Source organism: Ricinus communis, chromosome 1, assembly GCF_019578655.1.
Source record: "Ricinus communis isolate WT05 ecotype wild-type chromosome 1, ASM1957865v1, whole genome shotgun sequence".
NCBI lineage: Eukaryota > Viridiplantae > Streptophyta > Magnoliopsida > Malpighiales > Euphorbiaceae > Ricinus > Ricinus communis.
This window is the reverse complement of record NC_063256.1, coordinates 32,138,995-32,164,621: the sequence shown is the minus strand read 5'-3', so window position 1 is coordinate 32,164,621 and position 25,627 is coordinate 32,138,995. Positions and strand designations below refer to the sequence as shown.

The window sequence follows — 25,627 nt, the reverse complement described above, 5'->3', positions numbered from 1 at the left end:
CCCATCCCATGAAGCGCCAGGGTGCCATGCATTCCTCTCGGGCAAGATCCGAACAACAAGGAGCACTCAACTACTAGTCTAGTCTAGTAGTTTTTTTTTTTTTTCTATTAGTTGCGATGCGAACAAGCATTTACTTGTGAGATTAGTTGAGTAGGCATGAGTTGTAGAATGAACAGCTTTCTTCCCATTTTTTAATCACCCGGGGCGGGCTGGTGTGAAACCTTTCAATCTAAGTCCCATTTGTAGTTAGAGGGGGCTGTATCATGGACGTAATGGCTTTCAAATTTTGAATCTTCCAGGTATGAAAGAGATCGTAAAGCAAGGGCTACTCCTCGCACCCGGTGTGGATTCTAGGGGAAGGTCAGAGCCCTCACCTTGCAGTAGGATTGGAGATTGGTGTACTGCTGAAACAACTTCCTGGGAGGCAGATTGATCTCGGTTTACAATCCTCAAACAGAGTACTTATTTTTCCAGAAAATGATGCTGAAGAGAAGGGATATGTTAAAGGCAAATAACAGCAAGATAATCATCGGTAAGGCTGCCGCATGATTAAAAAATGTACAATTACATTACCTTGACTGCAGCTCCATTGAATCAAGTACTGCACAATTTCGTGGAATGAATGCACTAGGATTGCATTTTTAAAATTTATTAATCTAATATGGACTACTATGTACATGAATTTGACTACAATAAAATTACATGCTAGCCACTATGGAAGAAAGCTCTGTTTCCACCTCTGGATCTCCATCAGTCCCGTCCACAGTTCTCTACAAACATAATCAATCCATTAGCACTAAAAGTTTGAGGACTATAATACCAGTTCAAATTTTAGTCTAACAAATAGAAAAAGAAAAATCAATAAGTAATACACACCTCTGAATCCTTTAATTTGTTTTCAGCAAGATAACGATCCAATGCACCTTTACCATAGAGGATCCTGCCTCCTGTTCCACATCCCTCAGTTCCTACTGCCTCTTCATCAACTACAACAGCATCTATAATATCTTCTCCTGTTTTAACATCAGGAATCTGCACAAAAATAAAAGTATATAATCATTTTCTGGATCAACTAACCACAAATACATACACTATTTGGCGTCTTTCACCTAACCATCCAGTCTGTCATAGATATCCAGCTGTAGTTGTAATACCATAGACTGGTCTTTCCACCATTATTAGGAAATTCAAAAACACATAAGCAACATACCTCATACATGGCATCCATCAAGATATTTTCTAGTATGGCCCGCAACCCTCGCGCCCCAGTATTTTTGGTTATTGCTTTTTTAGCAATTAATCTCAAAGCATTTTCTGTGAAGTGTAGCCTAACCTGCCAAAGTTGATAAAATTTTAAAAATGGCTCCAAAACAATTATGTTTCTGCGCAACCGATAAAGGGAGAGCTCACAAAGAATTCCTAAAATTAATATGAATATGCAAAGATAGACCTTCTGACTTTCTAAGCATGATAAGGATACTTACACCGTTCATTTGAAACATCTTCTTATATTGCTTTCCAAGGGCATTTTTTGGCTCTGTCAGAACCTACAAAATGTTATCAGCAGTAGGTAACAACGAATAAACAGATAATAATATTCATTAAACTACAAAGATTTATAATACTTTTTGCAAAAATAATTAAATATTGTTGACTCCATGAATTGTAGGGTTTCCATCAAAAACCATTCCATGGAGAAACTCTTTGAACACTTTAAACAAATTTTCACTAAGCTTTTAATCCTAATGAAACACTGACCATGACCTTGCAGTACATGCATTGAACTCCCTCATTCAATGACATTATTTAGTAAATTTTCTCCATGATTTTTTCAATTACTTAGCAGCATCATAGAAAAAGTTGAATAAATTATATGTATCAGAAAAAGCCATTTCAATATATTACCTGCACAAGTTGATTCTCTGTAAGAGCTGACAAACTCACAAGGACAGGAAATCTTCCCACGAATTCAGGTATCAAACCATATGAAATAAGATCACCACTTTCAACCTGCCAATGAGAAAAGTTCATGCAGTCTGAGGATACTGATATTTATAAGAAAAAAAGAAAAGAAAGGACAAAAATAAAAAAGAACAATATATATATATATATATATATATAATAAAAAGATTTTCCTAGAAAAAAGCTATAAACTGGTACTTGTTGATCAAGCTCTTGTTTGCACTTACAGTCTCCAATAAAGATGATGTCACAGCAGCACTAGTAACACTACCCATTCTCATGTTTGCACGTACTGGTGCACCAAACCCAATAGAAGAGTCTTGGCGCCTGTATGTAAAACAATTTCCATTAACGTTTCTCCTTTTCGAGATAAGTAAACTATTTTCACAAGGACAATAATAGAAGTCTATATGGTCAAAAGACCTCTCCGAAATAGTCTTCTCCAAGTCGATAAAGGCACCTCCACATATGAAGAGAATATCCTTTGTATCAATCTGTGAAAAAAAAAATCAAGAAAAGACATGAGCAATCTAAGCTAAGAAGTAAAGAAGAATTACAAGAAAATATTGCAGACACGAGCAGAAGCAGAAGCTCACTAATCATAGTTCATCAAGACTTGGCCCATGGCCAAAATCCTTACCAAGTCTTACATTTCTAACATAAATGCATATTATTATAGATATTACAGCTATTCTTGGGTTTCACCCAATAGATTAAGCTTTAGAATTTAATGGTTCTTTGACATGGTATCCAAGCACCATAATTTAAAGGTTTAGTCTTTGATCCTTAGCCACCCCCATATTTTCAATTAAATATTTTAGCATAAGCTAAAATAAGGTAAAGTTTTATAAAAGTAAATAGATGTAAGGCTATAGGAGGTAAGGTAGATTTTTAATTTTACTTAGTTCGGAAATGATGTATAATAAATGAACGTTTTATGAGGTGATATAAAAATTTTAAACTCTAACCTCCTTAACCTGCCAATTTGGTGGGTTGAGATTTGAAGAGTTTTTAATGTATTTAGAAACCTCTAAGAACCTTACCTCTTAATTAGTACTTCTCAAACAAGGGGTTGAAAGTTCTAAAACCTCATATATTCCTCAAAAACCTTAAAAGACCTCCATCCACACAAGCTAAAATTGTGTCTGGCAAATATGAAAGTAAGGTAAAATAAGGTTTTATGAGGTAAATAGAGATAAAGTTTTAGAAGGTACGGGTAGAATTTTTAATATTACTCTATTTGGGAGAAATGGATGGTAAATGAAGGTTTTAGAAGGTAATATAAAGTTTTTTAAACTATAACCTCCTCAATCTACCGATTTGGTAGGTTGAGATTTGAAGGGTTTAAAAACATCCAAAAGCCTTAGATCCTAAACTGTTCTTCCTTCCAAACAAAGGATGGAGGTTCATAACACCCAGAAAAACCTCCATCCAAACAGGTTGTAAGTTTCTGGTGAAATGATTCTTTAACACATACTGTCATTTAAAAGATTGCAACTTGTGAAGAGACCAATCCATCAGAAGTAGTTTTATAAATTATGCTGCATGTTACCTGAATATTGTCACCTCTAGGATGTTTTCGAGCTCCCTTCTCTGGCACATTGACAACCTAAATCAAGCAATGGATCATGATTATAGATAGATAATAAGAATTAATAGTTCACTATGCTGTTTCTTTTTCTCCCCTTGTGCCAAGTGTGTAAATTCTTCTAATCTGCTACACTCAAGAAACACTTAAAACAGATGGGTCATTTGGCAGCTTCACAGTGTTAATGGAGAGATAAAGTGAGATTACATAATTAAATTGCTCCTACAGTTTATGCAAACAAATGGAAAGCACGTACCGTTCCTTCAAGCATTTTTAGTAATGCTTGCTGAACACCCTCACCTGAGACATCTCTACTAATGTTAACGCTCTCAGCCTGCATATAAAAATATGAAACATGTTAGTTTGTCTTTTAGAAAGCATGAAGGAAAGAAGGACAATTAATATAGAGCAATGTAATAATAAAATGGTACAAGAAACCTTTTTAGTGATCTTGTCGACTTCATCGATGTATACGATGCCCTGCTGGGCAGCTGCCACATTATAGTCAGCAGCCTGAGATAAGAAGAATGATGATAAAACAGGGAATGGACAGATTAGAACGACCCGTGTGCAGTCGGCGCAGAATCCATAGTCTAACTAATTTTCCAAAGCACAATAGAATCATGTTATCTATCGTCATAACAGAGGTGCACCAGCCATGCTAGTTCTTCACATGCTACTCAGAAAAAACACTAGATTATGAGCCACTGGAATCAAGCATGATCCAATAAGTAACAGCCACACATATTATAGGTGCATGAACAGAAGGTACTTCCTTTAGTAGATACCTTATACTGTACATGTTCCGATAACTAGACGCATCACCACAATCATAAAGAAATACTTTTGTCCAAAACATGTGTCCGTTGTAAATTTTTAAACGTTGAATCCTTCATACATCAGGACTAATGAGATTTCCTTTCTGTTTTAAATCAGTTTTGGTCACTGTAACAGCAAGTCAGATCACTGTGGCAAAAGTATTATTCACATTTGGAACCACTTTTCACATCATTGTGGCAGTATATAAGCTTTGGGTAATTTCGGCATCTTTAAGTAGGATTTTAAACCAACGGCTGCAATCTATTATTTCTTAAACCAAGACCTAAGCTTTTTTAAGGTTTTAGAATCGTAAAATTCTTTTTTTTTCATGAAATAGACAACTTTGGAACTTCTCTTTCCATCACTTTTGGCGTCACTAATTAGGGTTCTAAAGCAGTGATAGTGATCTACTTGAGAACTACGACTAACACTTCTTTTCTTCTTTTGTTTTTACAGTTTTGGAGTTCCTAGACCAGAAAAGCCAGGAAAGGAAAAGTAGAATGTACTTTCTGCCTATGAAACCCAACTTGCACAAAATCAGCCTTGACCTACACACCTCAGCTGGGTAACAATAGAACCAGCTGATCTGGCTTGGTTCAAGCGAGTAGAGCTGCCAGCTGAAGGGTGACATGTCCAAAAACGATTATAACAAAATAAAATTGCAACTTAGCAAGCTGCAGAGGCTGGGATTGATCCTGCATGATGTTTGCGTCCTATACATTTGCCTTAAGACTGAAAAATGAGATTTAATACTCAATAATCTAAATAATTCTCGAATGAATTCTTTTGCCATCATTAGAATTATCCTTATTAAATTTATCATACGTAAATCATACCTTAGGAATGCTAGTTTTATATTATTAATAAATAGATATATTGCCATTTAACACTTTCTTTTAACTATTCCTTCTACTATAAAACAGACCATTAAATTTCAATGTGCAGCAAAAATGTTCAAAGTAAATATTAGCAAAAATCTAATTACGTTAAACTTTGACTACAGTGATATCTTAATATATTTTATTCAATTCCAGACCAGGTCTAAGAGTCTTGATTTTGACTGTTTCTTTCTTTCTTGCTCAAACCACATGTGCATTAATAACCTTCACTGTTCCCCTCAAAGAAAAAAAGAAATCACTATGGTACATATGAAAACAGTCCTTCAATTTGGTATTCCAGCCTAGGACTTCAAAATCTTCCCAAAACCAACCTCTAGACGCTTTCGACTTCGAATATATCAGATTTCAACATCAATATCTCAACTGAACCGCTAAAAAGAGTTTAGATCCTCGAGGCTTTCCTATACCACAAAGTTTCCATCTCAGCTTTGTCAGGATAAACAGCTGTACTAAGTAAGTGGTTATGATTGCAAGAAGCTAAAAAAAGTGTACCTAGAAAAATTTGCTTATCCATACGCAAACAGATTAAAAACAAACTAGCTTGTTCACATGCAAACACATCAAAAAGGGCAGGATTACAACATGATGAGGGACATGGTGCAAGGGAATGGAATGACTAGCATTAATAAATTCATTAACAGTACAAATGGAATAACAAACATTGAAGCATAAAATTACATAATGTTAGAAGTTGTATTTGTCCTCACATTGCTAAGTTATTGGACTGCTATGGTATATACATGTGAATTGAGCACCGTGTTCCTTTGAGCTAGCTTTTGAAAATAAGTTCTACCCAAGCTCATTTATCATGGTATAAGAGCCAGACTTTTGTCTGTGATGATGGGTTTGAACGCAACCCATTTGTATGTCACGCTAAACATGAGGGAAAGTATTTGAAGTTGTATTTGTCCCATATTGCTAAGTGACTGGATTGTTATGGTATATATATGTGAATTGGGCACCCTCTTCTTGTAAGCTAGCTTTTAGGAATGAGTTTTACCCAAACCCATTTATCACATTATAGTCCAACCCAATTACATATAATACTAAATACCATGACAACTAATCCATAGAGGGCAAAGAAAACACCATCTACCATATTGTCAAAACTCATGAGATCCATGCCCATAGTTTGGAATGGTATTGGTATTAAAACAAATGTTTATTTTCAAGGCTCAATGTAGCCAAAAACAATGGCATAATTGCTCGTCTAGAGTACTCAAAAGTTTCCTTCTCCATCAACTGAACTAACCAACCATATCATTTAAGAAAATCAAATTTCGTTTTCATCCTGGATGCCTATAGAAACAGCAAGAAGCTTCACATAGTATATGCACTATATGGAGAAAGTTCGTAAAGTTTAAAACAAAACATACTATCCCCTAAACGAGCAAGACCATACATGTCACTGTTATTGGAAGTCAATTTTCTAAACTTTAGCAGTATGTGAAAGAGAAGGGAGTTAAGGTTTTATGAAACTACCATGAGTAGCTTGTACAATATGGACTCCACATCTTCCCCAACATATCCTGCCTGCACATAGCATTTCAGGGAACATAAAAAATGTGCTTATCATAATAAAATATTCTAGTTTTAGCACCCACACTTCACACAGAGGAGTAAAGAATAAAATCACCAAAGAATATTCAGGAATAATAGTGTACTCAAAAAACTCTATCCAATCCCCTAAACTCACCCATCCAGATCCCCAAAGAAAAAGAAAAAAAGCAAAAAAAAATTCAAACAAACATTAGGCCATGCAACTATTTACGTACTAAATTTTTGCTACTATAGCTCTTCACTTAATCTCTAGATGGCAGCAATATATCAAACACCTAGAATGGACTTGGGTTTGTCAATAACTGCAATATATCAAACACTTAACCGAAATTGTCAATAACTACACATACTGAGTCTGAATGTGACTGTTTGTTGACACCATATCTGAGTTCAAGCAACAGTCTTCATACATTTTCAAAGGACAAGGAGCACCAAGAAAAATCAATGATCCTAGTGGAATCAGATGATAAAACAACCTTGACAACTATTGCCACTAAATCATCCCCTATACCCCACCCTTTTCTTAAGTAAAAGAAAAAATGTTAAACTAGTGCTTGCTGTTGCACCATGTGCTAAACATACCCCGAGGGCACCTTAAAGCACCCTAAAGATAAAAAAAAAAAAAAACTCTACAAGCCAAATTTTGAAGGCTGCAAAATATATATAAATATATATATATATATATATATATATATATATATATATATTAAGTGTCTTTGTTTGTATTGAGGACTCAAATCTCATTCTCTCAAAAAAATAGATTCTAGGGTTCTATTTCATTGCTATAAATATGACTAATCCAAAAAGAAAATTATGATCTCATTAAATAAATTATTTGCCCTCTTTGACTCCAGAAACCATTAAATTTTAAGCCATCTTGCAGTAGGTCTCCACCAATCCAGATATCTTCAAGTGAAACACTCGGTAATAGAACACAAACTAACATACATGTGATATTGTCACTTGGACAAATCAACAAACATTTAGAAAGACAAAATCCTATAGAGCAAAACTATGTCACATTACTGCATAACAATTTCAAATCTATCACAGAATGCAAACGTGGATGAAAACAAGAATCAATTAAGTGATGATGATCTTCTATGAATGCCACCAACTTGCCTGAGTCAAGGTTGTTGCATCAGCAATTACAAAGGGAACGTTCACAAAGCGTGCCAAGGTTTTGGCAAGTAATGTCTTCCCTGTCCTTGAAATGGCATCAGATACAGCAAACAAGTGAGACCAGTAAATAGAAGTGTCAACAACAATCAATTAAACAGAAATAAAAATATGAACTTTATTACCATGCGTTAAAATAAAATAAAATAAGAAAACAGATAATTAAAACATTTTAAGGAATAATAGTAAATCAAACGAACAATGAAAAAGAAAAGGTGGCAGCAATATATGAGTATAACCCTTTTAGCAATGTCCATAATTCCAAATTTCATGAAGTCATGGCATTCAAAAAGGGATAGCAATATTATTTATCCATCCAGTGTATGAGGAATCAAATATCTGGATCCCTGACAATGAGATAATTGCCCCTTCCGAAATTATTATTTCCATTTTAGTTCTGGGTGGAGGGAATGATTATAACTCAACTGCCTAAGACAGACCAAAATTCTAAATCTCTTGAATCTATGAATTTTGTTTTTCTTGATGTTTTCCTTGTCCGCATCAGACATTACAATAAAAAGTAAAGGACACTAAGCAGTCAAAATATGGACAATGAGAAAATTACCTGAGCCTGTTGGTCCCATTAGAAGAATGTTACTTTTCTCAAGTTCTACTCCATCCTCATCCATAGCTTCTGCTTTGTTGTTCCCCGAATCTCCTGCAGACCTAACTTCCCAAGTTGTAATAAACATGTTAGAAGTCAAATAAACATTATAAACAACTGTGACTCAAGAATGTGGATGCACATGCTAGTTATTGATTATTGACCCTATGATATCCAATAAAAAGGATTTGCACCCACTGAAGGATTAAAAAAATGAAAAGGGCATTATTGACAAGGCTAGAATCATCATATGATAGGAGAATGATTGCACCAAAGTAGCAAGAAAGATTATGCTATGCAATATCAATAAACTATTGGTCAGGTGACTGATTAAAATGAAAATTAGAAAGAAGAAAATGAAACCACCACCTATGTTAAGTATGTTATGAATCTTAGGAGAACCACACCTCAAAAGCTAGCTATTGAGGTGGAAGAGTCCAAGTTCATGCAAACCCCTCATTGAAATCTCACACTTTTAATGTGGGATCCAAGTTCCATATCTTGTCAACTAGGATCAACAGCCCACCACACTCAACAGTCCACATCAGATAGCTTTCTGCAATGAGACATTGTGCTAGTTAAATCTAGCCCCACACAAACACTACAATGCCAGCATCACGCGAACACTACAATATTGATGTCACCACCATGCTGCTTGTTTAGAACTGGGAGGCATAGTGGGCAGCTCTAGTACCAATTCTTACGAACCTTAGGAGAATCATACCTCAAAAGCTAGTCATTGAGGTAAAAGAACCCAAGTCCATATAAATCCCTCACTGAAAGCTCATACTTTTAATGTGAGATCCAAGTTCCACAATTTGCCAACTAGGACTATAACAGAGATAGTCAGCACAAACAGATGCAAACGCATCCACGGTTAGTAATGTAAATCAATAATATTTACTGCAGACCACACTTCTGCATATCTGGTTTCACAAATCCTAGCCAAAATATGAAGCCTGGTAACAAGAAGATTAAAACTTGAAGAGCCAGATGTTTATATTCTTCCTTCTCATTTTCCAAACCAAATAAGATAAGATTTAGCTGCTAACCTAACAAGTTTCATAATACTGGAAACTACACTCTTTCGCCAAACCAGCCATGAGAAAACTCAGGCGAAAAGCATAATACTAGAAATTTATGCCACATTAAAATTAACCTTACATAATTTATAAGTTACCCCGTCGTTCAGCTAGTGCATAGAGTTTCATGGGAAACCAATGTGAATCACAAAAATTGCAATCAATTGATCAACCTTTCACGAACTATTTGGAGAAAAGGAAGGGAATTAGGGGGCTTTGTGTGTGTTGTGTTTGTGTGTGTGCGTTCATGCGTGTGGGAGTGATACAACTGACCATTTCTGAATGGAATCGTGGTAGATCCTCTTATAGTGATTGTAAACTGCGACAGAAAGCACCTGTATTGAAGACAACATGTAATATATTCACAAACACAGCAAAAGACATGTACAAGATATTGAGATAAAGTTAGAAAAGAGAAGAATACGAAGAGAGATGTGACTATGGATCAGACAATGTTTAGCAGCTACTGCTACTGTTTATACATATTTAAACTCCTACAAACCACTGAGCAATATTTGAAATACAGCAGACGGATCCCTTTTTTTCCTGGTTATCAGAAAAGCTACAAAAGAGATTTAAAAAAAATTGATAACCATACGAGCATTCAAAACTGTTTCCGCATGAAAGTCAGCAAGAAATACTTTCACTGAAGCAAAGAACAAAACTTTGTCTGACAACCATATCCGGTTTATTTAGTTTACTTTCCAATTGCAGCACCTATGTGCTAAAACACATAACTGAAACAAAATTTGTGAATTGAAATCCATCATATGTACCAAAGGAAACAATTCTGTAATAAAAGCTACAAGTAATTGCCAAGAGAAAAAATAGTGAATGCATTTTTCACTTTCAAACATAAAAACAAGCATTTCGTAATTCTAAAGCAACCAAGTAAACCAAAGAAAACTCACCTTTTTAGCCCTATCTTGTCCAATAACAAATTTATCAAGTCCCCTGCATATCTCCTTTGGAGTTGGAAAATTATTACCCAAATCAGATCCACCCCAACATCCATCCTTCGAATTCGACCCGGGCCCACCTCTACCTTCACCACCACGGACTTCACTTACTCTAACCGTTGCAATCCCATCTCCCGGTGGCTGCCACACCTCTGGTGGGTCCCCATAGTTAGACCCACCACCACTACTATTTTTCAATTTCTCGCTCCAATTTCTCTTATTATCCAATAACTGATTACCCTTTTCAATGAATTCACCACGCAAAGACACAGGCTTAAAAGAAGTGAAGTGATAAGGAGTGTTAGAGAAATGATCGTCCCATTTATTACGGTGGGTACAGTAAGAGGTAGAGGTAGACATGATGGCACCACCAGCGTGCATGTAATTGAATATGAAGTATCTGAATTGATAGAAAGCTGTTTCTTTTGATGGTTTGGCTCTGAAAACTGCTGCCATGGCGGGAAATTAACAGATATGAAGAAGATGAAGAAGGGAGAATTTATTACTATAAATGGTTCAAATTGGGAACTTGAAAGAGGGGTTTGAGATAATCGGGGTTGAATTCAAGCGGGTATATTTTAGATTTTATGATTATCATGAATCGGTGGAGAAATATTGTACATAGGAAATGTTTGCATGTTTTATCTAATATATAACTAAAAGAATATCTGACCAAATTCTGCCAGGCCAAACAAAGCTTGCACGGCAAAAACGTACTGATTTTAAGGTGAATGAGAGCCACGACGTATTATACATCGCGAATATAAAAATTATGTCCTCAAGACTAAAACACACATGAGTATTATTAGATTAAATGGATACTTTAAAATTATGACGTAAGAATTTTTTTAGTTAGATATTAATTGATATTTTATATTATTAAATAGCTAATAAATAAAAATATTAAAAACTAAATTTAAATTATAAATTTAAATTTAATGAATTAATGAATTAATAAATTATACATTATTTTTTATCATGTTTTATTCCTTAATTTTATATCATATTATTATTAAAAAATTATTATATTGTTTATTCAATTTTTATAATTTGTTGCATTTTATATTTTTTTCTAAACACTAAATTTATTTTCTAAGAATATATGTTAATATTCTTATAAAAATTATATATTAAAATAATAAAAATGTTAATCAATATAACTAAGAGTATAATTTTAATATTTCTTTCCTCCAAACATCAGTATTATGATTTAAATTTATAAAATGAATTGTAGGTTCATATGTTATAAACTGTAAATTTATCAAACGTATACTTAAGTTTATAGATTATAGCTTAAAAAATCATAAATTGAAATACATAGATTCATATATTAAGAACAAATTCATTAGTAAAAATTAATGAATATAGACTTCATATTTAATGAATTTTACACTAATAATAGATGAATATACAATTTATAAATAATAAACTTAAATATTATATTTAACAAATATAAAATTAATAATTTATGAATATACATTTTGTACATAATGAATTTAAAGTTTATGTTTAATGAACCTGACACTAATAATAAATGAATATACACTTTATAAGTAATAAATAACATATTCATATGTTAAAAACAAGTCCATAAGTAAAAGTTAATGAATATACACTTTATATTTAATAAACCTTACACTAATAACAGATGAATATACAATTTATAAGTAATGAATATGGAGACATAAATATTTAGCCCTTTAACATTTCCTAGTCGCCATCAGCTAGTCTCCTCCAACCTCGCAAAAGAAGGTCTCGTCTCGACTAAACTCGACCCCACCTCTCAGTAAGTACGGTAGGTCTTCACCAACCCGAGCTTTCCACCAATATGTTTAAGGTAAGACCAGCAGCCTCTTCACTTTTTTTCCTTCCCATGCATCTAGGTATGAAAAAGGTAAGCAATTAGGAAATTTCTCCTATATTATGGGAGGGCATAATATCATAGCCATCATCTCACTCTCATTATTCTCCTCCCACTTAAATTCACTTTACTTTTCTAACTTAATCATTAGAGGGCATTTAGCCACCTTATGGCCATAAGGCTTTGACATTTGTTTTCAGGTGAAGATTCTCGTTTGAAGCACGAAAGAAGAAAACTCAGTTGGGCGGACAGAAGAACCTATCTAAAGTTCATCTAACACTAATAACAAATGAATATTATTTTATAAATGATAAATTTAAAGCTCATGTTAATGAACCAGACACTAATAATAAATGAATATACACTTTATAAGTAATCAATATATCATTTGTGCATAAAACAAATCAATATTCATAGTTTAAATGACAACATATCTATAATCTATAAACTATAAGTTCATTAAATGTTTACTTGAGGTTCATTTAGTATAATACACATATTAATATCTATAGAAGACTCATTTATCTCAATTAGTTATTTATTCTCTATAATTAAACCCATTAAATACTTTCTTAATCCAAATAAAATATTAAAACACATCAATTAGTATAGAATGGAGAAAGTAACTACTAATAAAATGTTAATAAGAAAATAATTAATATTTAATAAGAAATAAAATTTATTATTAAATTTTAATTCTTAATAAAATTATTAATACATCAAATATCAAATATAAAAATTATATTCTGGATTTTATAATTAATTAGTTTATGACATGACTATTTTATAATCCAAAAAGCAATATAAAAAAATTAAATACAATTAAGAAAAAAGCCCTAAAAATAAAATATTATACACGTGTAAGATGGCCCAGATTTACAATGCTATGTGAACCTAGGTCCATGATATAATTTATCGAGATAATCAGGGATGAATTCAACTGAGCATGTTTTAGATTTTATAATTATCATGAACTAGTGGAAAAATATTGTATTTCCATACATCACTCTAGCTATGTTTTAAAGTCATTTTAAATTATCGTCCTTAGAGAATAAGACAAGAATTAATATCGAGAGGGCCCCTTTCACTAGCATTCAAGACAAGAGCCCAAGAAGTAGCACTTGAAAAGCTGAAATAAATATAGTCCACAAGCAAGACATTGATGCTATCAAACATGGCTGACCTAAGGATTATGATCCGAGAGGAACTCTGGCAAGCTTTGGTTGAGATTTTTAAGAAATAGACTATCCAAAAGACTATTATTGCCCCTACAACTATTGTTGCTGCTACTCATGATGAAGAAGCACATGGTGAGCATCTCTAGAACTTATATGACTGCATGCTAGAACAAGGTAAGAAAGAGTGCTCTTACTGCAAAAGTTGTTATGGAATTTGAGATTCTATATAGTTTAAGTAAAAGGCTCGACAAGATGCAAGATATGCTAAAAGATCAAGGTTTAGATTTAACCTTTGATTTTGAAGAATTGATATTGATTGGAGAAGATAAATTGCCTTCCAAATTTGGAATGCCTGAAATACAGAAGTTCAACAGAATTGGAGATCCAAAGATCTTAAAAAAATATGCTACTATCATGAGTACTACTCATTTGGCTTAGACCCAAATCATCAAGTTGTTTGCACTTTCATTAGAAGGGTTAACTGTGAACTGATACCATGGGTTAGAAAGATCCATCAAGTCTGATTGGAAAAGGCTTTGTGATGCTTTTGTGCAGCAATATGACTATAATGCTCACCTGAAAATCTCTATAAGGGATTTGGAATCGACGAAGCAAAAGCCTAATGAATCCTTTTATGACTTCTTGACTAGATGGAAAAACAAAGCAGTTTTAATGAAGAACAAGCCTTCTGAAAAGAATCCCAAGACCTTCATGAGCTTGTACAATGATGGCTTACAAGTAGAAAAAATTGAAAATGCTAAAGCTGGTTAGAGCATGGAAAACTTTGAAGCTACAGAGATTGAAAAGCTACCATTTAAAGATGATGAAACTTCACAAGATTTAGCTCTTGATTTATTTGGAAATAAAAATATGATTATGCTTTTAGGATCAATGATATAACTTTGATTTTCGCTTGTTTTATGATGTTTATCTTAATGGTATTCTACATTACAATTATCATTACATTAGCATGTTTAACATTAATTATATTTGAATTGATTTATTTAATAAGCGCACAAATGACAATTCTAGGTACATTTCAATCACACATAATATAACTCTTGAAGAGAGAAAAGTGAGAGAATAAAAAAAAGAAAAGAAAAAAAATAGTATTTGATACACAAGATTGAATTCAAGGTAGCAGAATTGTCTAACACACTAGGGGCAAAGCAAGAAGACTAAATTCAGCCCTCATCATATAACAACCTTAAAAACAACAAGGACCTCCAAAGATAGAATTGATTAAAGAATGGTGCTCTAAACCTGAAACATGCAAGATCGATTACATTTGACTCAAAAAAATTTAGATCAAGCTAGAAACTTCTATATCAAATAAGAAAAATTATACTCAAATATGCTAAAAGGAGTTCAAATATCGGGGGCAATAAGTTCACAAGTCAATTTAGACTATTTCAAATACTATCTTTTGAAAAAGAAGAAGAAAAAAAATAGAAAAATAAATCCTACTGACTAGAATACCTATACAGGCTAGTCAAGCAAATTTTAAGGAAAAAGTGAGGAAAAAAATAGTCAACTAGAAAATTTGAAAGGACTAGTTGATAACAAGAGTAGTATTATGAGATCTAAAGAGAAGCAAGATTATTTTTTCTTCGAGTTTGTTCTTGTGTTTCTTGCGGGAAAATCTAATAATTTATAGCACTTCATCAATCGTGACATCACGCTCAACGAATCAGCAGTGCTAGAGTCTTCGATCTTGTCTCAAGAGAAGTCTTGAAAATCAGTAAAATCATCTACAAGCATTAACAAAAGGGACTACGAGCACTTCAGTTCACACTTCTCAAGTAGCCAAACCTATAAAAAAAGAGAAAATAAGAAAAAGGAGAAAATAAAAGAAAAGAATACGCTAAGTTGAAAACTCGAAAGAGCGACTTAGGCAAAAATAGAGTTTCTTAAGTTGAAAACCCAAAAAGGAAGCTTAGACAAGTTAAGACATTATCCTGCTAAGTTGAAAACCTGAAAAGACCTGAAAAGACGGCTTATGCAAAAGTTAGGGCGTAAAAGTAAGAAAGGAAAAGAGATTTCATTGCTATTTGTATGAGATTGTTGCGAAGCCAATTATCATTGCACAAGTATTAGTACAACCCCAAGGCAAAATGATTCAGTCCTTCCATGCTTGTGTTATCTCTAGATCTGCACTTTCTATCGTCACCATGACTTTTAGATTTCTGATATGCATCATCGTCTTCATCATTTTCTATCAATCATTCGGCTTCATGCCATGTGACTGAAGAGTAGACAACCCACTTGTCAAATCGTCAATCTTTTACCGATGAGCATCATAATGCCTCTGTCCAAACTAAAGGATGATTTTTTGGAAATGCATTACATACATAACATGCATATCACATACCTTCACTACTTTTGCTTAATTAGATCTCTATGTATATTTGTATATATATCACTAACCTGTAATAGAAAAATAAAAAGAAGTTAAAAAAGAAATAAAGTGCTCGAACTACACTCAAGTTTACCTTTCGAAGCGAAAGATGCAGCAGTTTACTTCTCAAAGTAGAAGTTTACCAGTTTACTTCCCGAAGCAGATATTATCATCATACATCACGAAGTGGAAGATCACAAGTCTATTTCCAAAAGTGGAGAACCAATTCAAGTTCTAAAGAACAAGTGTACTTCTTGAAGCAGTAGATTCCAAAGTGGATGACTAATTTATTTCTCGAAACAGAAGATCCCGAAGTGGATGATCAATTTAATCCTCGAAGTATTTACTCCTCGAAGTAGAAGATCTCGAAGCAGAACAATCATCATCCTATAGTATATTACAATCAGTAGAAGATCATCGAGCGTGGTTCCCAAACTATCGGGCGTGGTTCCTAAATTATCAGGCGTGGTCTCCAAATCAACGGGCGTGGTCCCTAAATCATCGGGCATGGCTCCCAAATCAGATAGGCTGGTTCCCAAATCATCGGGCATGACTCTCAAATTAGACAGGCGTGGATCCCAATTCAACGGGTGTAGTTCCCCAAAAAAGTAGTTGAAGTCCTCAATCCAAGCAGGCGAAGCCCTCAACCCAAGCAGGTAAAGTCCTGAAATCCAAGCATGTGAAATCCTCAAGTCCCCAGTAGAGCGAAATCCTCAACCTTAGCAGGCGAAGTCCTCACCTCAAATGGGCATGGCCCCATATTGAATCAGCAACTTTAGATCGAGTTTATGAGGAGTGGCTGTTATAGCTCATATATCCTTTTTCCATATCCTTGATGTCTATGTTTTGTCTGTATTTATTTAATGCATTTTCATGCTCATAAATTTTGACAAATCGGGGGCAGGTATCAGCATCCCTTTTTTAGATTTAGATATCGAGGAAAAAATGGAAAACTTTATGATGAAAGTTACTGCTTTCTCAGATCTCGGGAGGTGAAGGATAGGTGAATCTGAGGCTAGGGTCAAGGTTAATCCAATTGGAATTATCTTATTAAAATTAATTTGGACCTAATTGTCAAAGAAATTAAGTTTGAGGGTAAAAAATGATAGTTTTTACAAATTTAGAGACTTATTTGAACTTTTCAAGCTCCCTATATATAGAGCCGATTGAGATTTTTACACTCCAATTTTATTTTTTTGTGACGATTTCATATCTAAATACAGATTCTAGAAGATTTTCTTGATGATAATCATCCTTTTAATTGATAATTATTTAAATTTTAAAAATAAAATGAGATAATTATCGATATATTCCTAAAATCTATCGTTTTCCTTAGGGCTTCCCTTAAAACCCTACCTCTATAAATAGAAAGAGGTGTTTACAATTTTAAGGGGGGGAGGAAAAATTGAAAATTGGCAGTAAGTGACATTAAGATTTGAGAGACACTAAGAAAGGAAAAATAAAGAGAAAACCCAAAGGAAAAAGAAAGAAAAACACTATCATTCTTAGTCGTCATTAGAAGATCTAAACCACTGAAGAAATAGCAATTTTAGGAAACAAGCCATTGAAGAAAGATCATTTTTGAAATTTTTTTCTAAATTGACAGAAGGTTTCGCTAAGCCAGATCCAGCACTGGATTCCTACCCGGTCTTCAATTCAACTGCATTCTCATCACCTGAGACTCGCAGATCCAACATTCATGGTGACAACTTGAAGGTTCCTTCAACCATACATCCACATTCATCATAAAATCAGTTCTTTCATTCCTTTTTTTATTTTCTTTTATTATTTGTTCTTAGAAATATGATTAGGGTTTTGATCTATGATAAGTATGATAGATTAGGTTTTTTTTTATGAATATACATGTTAATAGGGTTTGATTATGATAATAAGAATTTAGGGTTTTAAAATTTGACATTTTGACAATTAGGGTTTTTAGATCAAATTAGAAACTTATTATAGAACCAATATTTAGATTTATTTGTCATTACGATTAGGTAATCAAATCTGTTAAACATGATTTTCTTGTTTTGATTTGCTTTCTGTTAGTTTACGGTATTTAGGGCCTTTAGTAATTTAGGATTTTGATTGTTTAATTGACTTTTATTGCTTCTATTTTAATGCTTTTTCCTATTTTTTTTATTCTAATCAATTTTAAAGTTTGTGTATGTGAAATTTCAGCTCTAGAAATGCGAGAATATGCTAATGAACGATAAAAATTAGCCCGAAAAACCCTAGGGTCGATTGGCTCTTCACATAGAGTCAATCAGTTGTTCAAGCCAGCCTCCAACTTTTATATTTTTTTGGCAATTTTTGATGTACTTTTGGCTTCTGTATAGTTTTAGGTCCTTTTCCTTTTCACAATCATAGTTGTAGGCGGGTTGTAATAATTAAGTTTTACTTTCTGCTTTATTTTATTTATTTTTTTATTTATCGTGTGATAATTAAATATGTGTTATATGATTGATTAATTAAAATGGGCCACACAAACTTAGGGTTAAAATTGATCCAACATGAAACTGGTAGTCTAATAGGCTAATCAACTTTAACTTTGTCTAAAATCCTAAAATTCGTGTAGACTTAGCGGATTTTAGCATGTTTAGTTAGGATTTGGACCTAATTAGAATTAGGATCACACTGGATGGTCTTCATCATAATAAGTAGTTCAACAGGCTTAAAGGCTGAAATTCAATAGCATAATTGGTAATTGGGCTAGACTAGGAGCGTCTTGTACATAAATGATTAGTAAATTAGATTAAAAACTTAAACTTGGGCTGGGCTTAATTAAAATGGGCTAGCCTTAGGTGTATTATATGTGTAATTCTGCTTAACTGTGTATAAATTGCTTGCATTTATAGGGAATAATTTGTTAAACAATAAAATTAAAAACTAATATATATAAATAAAGAAGTTGGCTTCTAGATCCATCTCTAGACTCTGTGGCGTAAGCTTCCTTATAGAATCTAAGAAACGCTCCCCATTAATTACAAAATTATTGATATTTAGCAAATTTCTTATAAGTTTCATTAACTTGAAGGTTATCATTATGTCCTATAACATTAAACATATGGTAGCATCATAATTACATGCAAAATTATATTCTAGCTGCTAATGGCTTAACACCACAATCAATTACAAGACAAACTTTTTCCAGTCAGTTAGCTACACGATTAGCTAGCTTTTTTTGCTTGATGCCCTTTAACAAGCTAATTCCTAGCTATGCGATTTGGTTGGTGATAGGTTCATATTATGTATATATATTTAGGATATTTTAGTGTTTTAATTGTATGTTTTATCTATACAATATGTGGAAATATATGTTTATCACCTCACTTTAGCTTTATTGTCCAATTTTAGGTATCATTAGCCAGAAAGGAAAAATATGAGTTAAATATTACCAAATAGGCTTAAATAGAGTTGTTGTTGCCAAGATCCAGAATTAAAGACACGTGGGCTACTAATTTTATAGGCTTAGCCGAATATATCAAGACCCAAAAGGGAATTAATTTAGTTTTTTATGTAATTATGGACCATTCTTAGTCATTTACTTAAGTTAGGATAATTAAAAGTTGTAGGAGATAACTCTTAGAAGTTTTGTACTTGGAGGAGGACTCTACAAGAGATATCTCCATAAGTAGTATAGATCAGTTATAATAAAGATGCGCATTCAGTCTGCATCTATGCATTATTTCTCTCTCTACAATTCTCTACAGTTCATCTTCCATAAACGCTTTAGTTTAGTTTTCATTGTTCTTTTAAGATCTAAGAAGCATTTCAAGAAGTGGAGAATGAGGACCAATCATCTTCCTACTTGAAAAATTCTGGATTTTAAAGTAGCTTTCATTTTTTATTTTGTTTTATGTCTTTCTATTTAATTACAATGACCATTAGATTAAATATGTCAAGTTAATTTTCATAAGTATTTAGTTTAGCCCTTTTACTTGTGTAGAACCTTGTTATTTATTTATTTGATGAATGATTTCTTACCTTCATATCTTTATTAGTTTCAATTATTGTTGTTAGTTGACAATCATATCAATTTAATAATAATACTTGTTATGAAAATCTTAGGTTTTATGTATTAGAGATATCATCTTTACTCTAATCTATGTTGGTATAAGAAACTTTATTCGCATAATTAGTTTGAGTGGCTAGAGGAAAAGTCACTTCAACATCTCATTCATTAGATCTAGGCTTAAAGTAAAACAAGAAGATTACTAAGTAAATGACTAGGCTATATACTTTTTTTATCATATAGTTTTCATACATCATAATCATTGCATATTTATTTTATAGTTTATTATATTTGTTTTATGAATCTATTAATTTCTTAAAATACTTGCTTAGAGCGTTTAGATTTATTTCAACTGCTTTTTGTGTGATAGTCTTTATAATACGATTCTGCAGTTCCTTGTGAGATCGACCTCGTGGTGAACTTATCCTTACTATAGGAACAGTTCATACACTTGCGAGTACATATTGATAACCATTAAATTTTTTGCAATATTGCTAGGAAACTGTGTCGAATATTATATTAATTAATTGTCAAGTTTTGTTTCTTTTGTGTTTTTGTGTTTTTGTATTTTGTCTATGTGTTTTGTTTTATTTTTATATTTTATTTTTAAATTTGAATAATTTGTATGCTTAGTAGAAAAACTAAATCAGGTGAGTCATCAATTTAAAATTCCTACAACTTAAGATCAGCTGTTAAAAAGACAGAAAAAGATCAAAAAGTAAAGAGTGAGTTTGTACCTCCAAGGCTAGAAGAAGAAGAGGAATTTGAGAAAAGGCTAGGAGAAGAATCTAAAGAAGAGGTTGAAATAATGGCTAACGAACAAAGACAAGTAGTAGTTGAAAGGAAAATGGCTATGAAGGATTATGCTCGGCCTATAATTGGTAACATTATTTCATTCATAGTTCTAGGTGATGAATTTAGGAATTATGAACTTAAGAACATTTATTTTAATATACTTCCTTCATTCTATAGTATACCTAGTGAAGATGCATTAACATTTTTCAGGGAGTTTTATACTATAGTTCATACATTTCCATTATCTGAATTAATGAAGATCAATTAAGGATGAGATATTTTTCTTATTCATTAAAGAAAAAAGCAAAGGCTTGGTTAATAACCTTGCCTCTTAATTTCTTGAAAATTTGGGATGAAGTTTATAAAAAATTTATAAGTAAATTTCACTCATATCAAAAGACCAAAGAATTAAGGGCTGAAATTTCTATTTTTTTCCAAAAGGATTCTGAGTCCTTTCATAAAGCATGGGATCGCTTCCAATTACTTTTATTACAATGCCCACAATATGGATACCCACTTCTTGTAACTAACCAAATCATTTTATGATAGGTTAACATAATAGTATCAATATATGATTGGTAATGCAGCTGGGGGTGCTATGTTAAAAAAAACTATTGATGAGGTTTATGATATCCTTGAGATGTTAGGAGCCAATTCACAACAACAGAGTGTGAGAACAAAAAGAGTAGGAGTGAATGAAGTTGTGTCTCATAATGAAATAGCTATGCAAATACATGAATTAACTAAATAAATTAAAATACTTGCTTCAACTAAGCATGTACCAAGCAATGAGGTTTTTAGTATATGTGATGTTTATGGTCATGGTGCTAATGTTTGCTCATCTTATGACAATTATGCAGGTAATGATTATGAACAGTTTAATTTGATGAAATCTTATCAGCCTAAGCAACCTATAAATAACCCATATTCTAACACTAATCTAAGTTGGAGAAACTATCCAAATTTTTCTTAGAGAGATAATGACCAAAACCCACCATAGTTTTCGAGGAACCAAAATCAACTCCAATATCAAAACCAAGAGCCTCAATACCTAAGGAGTCAAAACCCTACATTCTAAAATCAAGGACAAGCTCTTCAAAGAAAACCAAGCTTAGAGGAAACACTCCAATCTTTTATTACAGCTACCTATGATAGGATGAGGAGGAATAAGAAGAAAACTAATTATTGAAGCTTGAAAAAAATGATTGGAAACTCAAATTAGGCAAATTACTAAAGCTGTATAAGAAAACAAGAAAGGAAAATTACCAAGTTAACCTGAACAAGGCCATATCATTCTAAAAGATGGTGAGTTATTTGATAATAATATTGAAACCTTAATTGAAAAATACTCTTTTTATATAGGTACACCAAAATAAGATGGATTACTTGATTTGGAAATAACTGAATGAGTTGTACAAAAAGAAGAAAGAGGAGAGCCTAATATTGGGCAAAAGAAGAAAGAGAATGAGGCATTTTTAGGATATTAATTCCATAAGGCAGCTGAGCTTTACAAGCCTCATAATCCGTCCCCTAACATATTAAAAGAAAGCAAACAAGATAAATAATTTTTTAAATTTTTTGATATGCTTTCTAAAGTTAACATTAATCCACCTTTGTTGGATGTTATCAAAGGTATGCCAGCTTATGCTAAGTTTTTTAAGGAACTTAATTCTAACAAAAAGAGATATGAGATAATGAAAAAGTGATGGTTTCTAAAACAAGTGTTGTTCTTCAACAACAACTACCTAGTAAGATGAAAGATCTTGGGAGCTTTACCGTTGATATTACAATGGGGGATAAGAAAGTTGCAAAAGCTATGTGAAATTTGGGAGCAAATATCAATTTGATGCCTTATTCTACTTATACACAACTTGGCTTAATAGAATTGAAACCAACTACCATATCTTTATAACTTGTGGACAAGTCAATAAAGTATCCAAGAGGCATAGTGGAGGATTTGTTGTTTCAGGTAGGTAAACTGATAATCCCTGCTGACTTTATAGTTCTTGACATGGAAAATATACTAGCAAGGGATAAGGAGCAAACTATACTCCTTAATAGACTTTTCATGAAAACTACCAAAACAGTTATTGATAGGCACAATGGGATGCTGACTATGATAGTCTTAGCAGAGATTGTAGAATTTAAAGTATTTGATTCTCTAACTCTATCTCCTAGCACTTCAATTGATAAATGTTCATATGTTGATTGCTTGGATTATTTTATGTATGAAACATATTTACAAAATAGGGATGATAAGTTAGAGGTTCTTTAACATTCAAAAAGTAGAGGAGAATTTACATGAGGAAGTCTTAGACTTTCATGATAAATTAGATGAAGCTATTCTAATATCACTAGATGAAAGCATCAATGAACCTTTAGATTTTTCCATTAAAAATGAAGTAGAATTTATTAATGAAACACCTAAACTTGAACTTAAAGATTTGCCTACAACACATAAGTATTTCTTTTTAGGATAGTGAGATACATATCGAGTAATTGCAGTAGATGATCTTTCCCCTTCTAAAGAAGAGGCAACTATTAGAGAGTTAAGAAGACTTAAGAAAGCCATTGGGTGGAGAATTTCTGATATCAAAGGTATTAGTCCAACTATATGTATGCACAAAATTATCTTAGAAGACAATGCCAAAGTTGTTAGAGATACCCAAAGAAGGCTTAACCTAATATAAAAAAGAATGGTGAAAAAGAAAGTTCAAAATTTATTGGATGAGGGAATAATATATCCAACAGTTAATAGTAATTGGGTAAGCCATATACATGTAGTGCCTGAAAAGTCAGGTATTACAGTTGTCAAGAATGAAAAGGGAGAGCTAGTTCCCACTAGAATGGCTATATGGTGGAAAATGTGTATTGATTATAGGAAGCTAAATGCAGCAACAAAAAAAAGATCATTTTCCACTTCATTATATTGATAAAACTTTAGAGCATTTAATAGGACATGGATTTTACTGCTTTCTTGATGGAATTTCATGTTATTATTAGATACCCATTGTACCTAAAGATCAAGAAAAGACAACATTCACATGTCAGTTTGGGAACTTTGCATTTAGAAGAATGCCATTTGGGCTTTGCGATGCACCTGCAACATTTTAGAGATGTATGCTTTCTATTTCTTCTATTAATTGAAGTATTTATGGATGATTTTTCAATTTTTGGATCCTCGTTTGATGCATGTCTTAGTAACTTAACTCGTTTACTAGAAAGATGAATTGAATTTACTTTAACTTTAAATTAGAAAAAGATTCATTTTATGGTTAAACATGAAATTATGTTAGGACATGTGGTTCCTAGTAAAGAAATTGAAGTTGATAAGGCAAAGATTGAGTTAATTACTAAATTACCTCCACCCCACTTAGGTGAAGAGCATTAGAAGTTTTCTTGGTCATGCAGGATTTTATAAGCGTTTTATAAATGATTTTTGTAAAATTGCCCATCCTTTAATTGAATCGTTGGCTATATATGTGAACTTTGTTTATGAAATCGCATGCCTTTCTATTTTTAATACTTTGAAAGAGAAGTTGACTAGTGCACCTATTATTGTGGTACTTCATTAGTCTCTTTCCTTTGAAATCATGTGCAATGCATCTAACTATGCTTGTCACGGCTCGATCTGTGGGCCCGTGAATGGTACTAAGGAATGGGTAGGCTTAAGACTACTGAAACCCGTAGCAAATCTAACTAATCATCAATCCAAATATGCATACTCAAACATATTAACAATTCATTCACATTACCACATTATAATTAAATCAATCTATTAGCATGATCGCTTAATATTTTTCCATAATTTTAACAGACCAAAATAAACTGTTCAAGCTTTGGAACCACTATTGCGGAGAGTCTAGATTTTCAATAGTTCGAAATGCAAAAAGTAGAAATTAATTACAATAGGCCCGAAGAAGAAGGAAGTCGGGCTATCAAGAGAAAGACGACGGAGAACCTAGCTGTCACCTGAAAAATAAAAAATTGGGATTATTAGCCTCGAGAATGAGTTAAAATCATATAATCCTAAAATAAATACAGCCATCTCAATAAAATATTTATTTAATTAGAATAAAATATCATATTGTATCAAAATATGTGTCATATGCCATAATTTAGAAAAATATAATTTTTAAATATTTATGGGACGAGTACCCTAGTAGAATCCTAAACTCCAATCCTATTAGCCATTTGGCTCTCTTATTCCAATAAGACTGGCGCCTAGAGAGCAAAACTCGACCACGATCCTTACATCCAGCCTGATCATGTAATTTCCAATAAAGCCAGCACCTAGAGAGGAATGCTTGACTAGGGACCTTTCCTCCGGTGATCAAATTCTCATAGCCTAGAGAATTATACTCGACCAGGGCAAATCCCAAAAAAATATTTTTTTTACTACTTGTCTCTGTTTAATACCGGTGCACACGAGGTCCTGATGCAACCCATCAGGTGGCATATTCAACTACCGCCTCATCCCGAAGTTACAATCATAGCATCAGTAATAATAATAAATAGTATAAATTACAAGTAAACATAATTATTCAATAATACATTAAGAATTAAAGTTGAATAGCCTCGAGTATAGCAAACATGAAAATTATGTATAATAATAATAATAATAAAATAATAATGAATACGATAGCAAAAATGATAATAATATTAATAATGATATCGATATTAATGAAAATAAAATTAATAATAATAATCGTAATAATTTTTAATCAA

At 32.6% G+C, this 25,627-nt stretch overlaps 1 protein-coding gene and 1 non-coding gene across 3 annotated transcripts; both read right to left on the bottom strand.

Annotated features, from left to right (window-relative positions):
• Positions 1 to 523: 523 nt before the first annotated feature.
• Positions 524 to 11,401, bottom strand: LOC8272425 (CLP protease regulatory subunit CLPX1, mitochondrial). Of its 2 annotated transcripts, XM_002516624.3 has the most exons (15): positions 10,605 to 11,396; positions 9,967 to 10,028; positions 8,573 to 8,673; positions 7,951 to 8,030; positions 6,751 to 6,801; positions 3,989 to 4,063; positions 3,807 to 3,884; positions 3,515 to 3,571; positions 2,386 to 2,456; positions 2,190 to 2,289; positions 1,906 to 2,010; positions 1,485 to 1,547; positions 1,211 to 1,333; positions 877 to 1,032; positions 524 to 770 (listed from the first exon to the last, which is right to left on the bottom strand). In XM_002516624.3, exons 1-15 carry the CDS (start codon positions 11,106 to 11,108, stop codon positions 699 to 701), a joined length of 1,698 nt encoding a protein of 565 aa, XP_002516670.2. In that variant the 5' UTR covers positions 11,109 to 11,396; the 3' UTR covers positions 524 to 698. The 2 variants fall into 2 exon arrangements, with proteins under 2 accessions (XP_002516670.2, XP_048232450.1); XM_048376493.1 differs by lacking the exons at positions 524 to 770; positions 877 to 1,032 and having other exon boundaries at positions 1,278 to 1,328; positions 10,605 to 11,401.
• Positions 11,402 to 21,304: 9,903 nt separating this feature from the next.
• LOC112534492 lies at positions 21,305 to 21,412 on the bottom strand. The gene has a single exon (XR_003078781.1). It is a non-coding gene; the product is annotated as a small nucleolar RNA R71 (small nucleolar RNA).
• Positions 21,413 to 25,627: the final 4,215 nt, after the last annotated feature.

Coding starts and splice junctions, on each gene's coding strand:
- LOC8272425 (XM_002516624.3), bottom strand. CDS start 11,108: ATGGCAGCAGTTTTCAGAGCCAAACCATCAAAAGAAACAGCTTTCTAT. Junction 8,674..9,966: donor CACGATTCCATTCAGAAATG/GTCAGTTGTATC, acceptor TTGGGAAGTTAG/GTCTGCAGGAGATTCGGGGA. Junction 3,572..3,806: donor TAAAAATGCTTGAAGGAACG/GTACGTGCTTTC, acceptor TGCTTGATTTAG/GTTGTCAATGTGCCAGAGAA.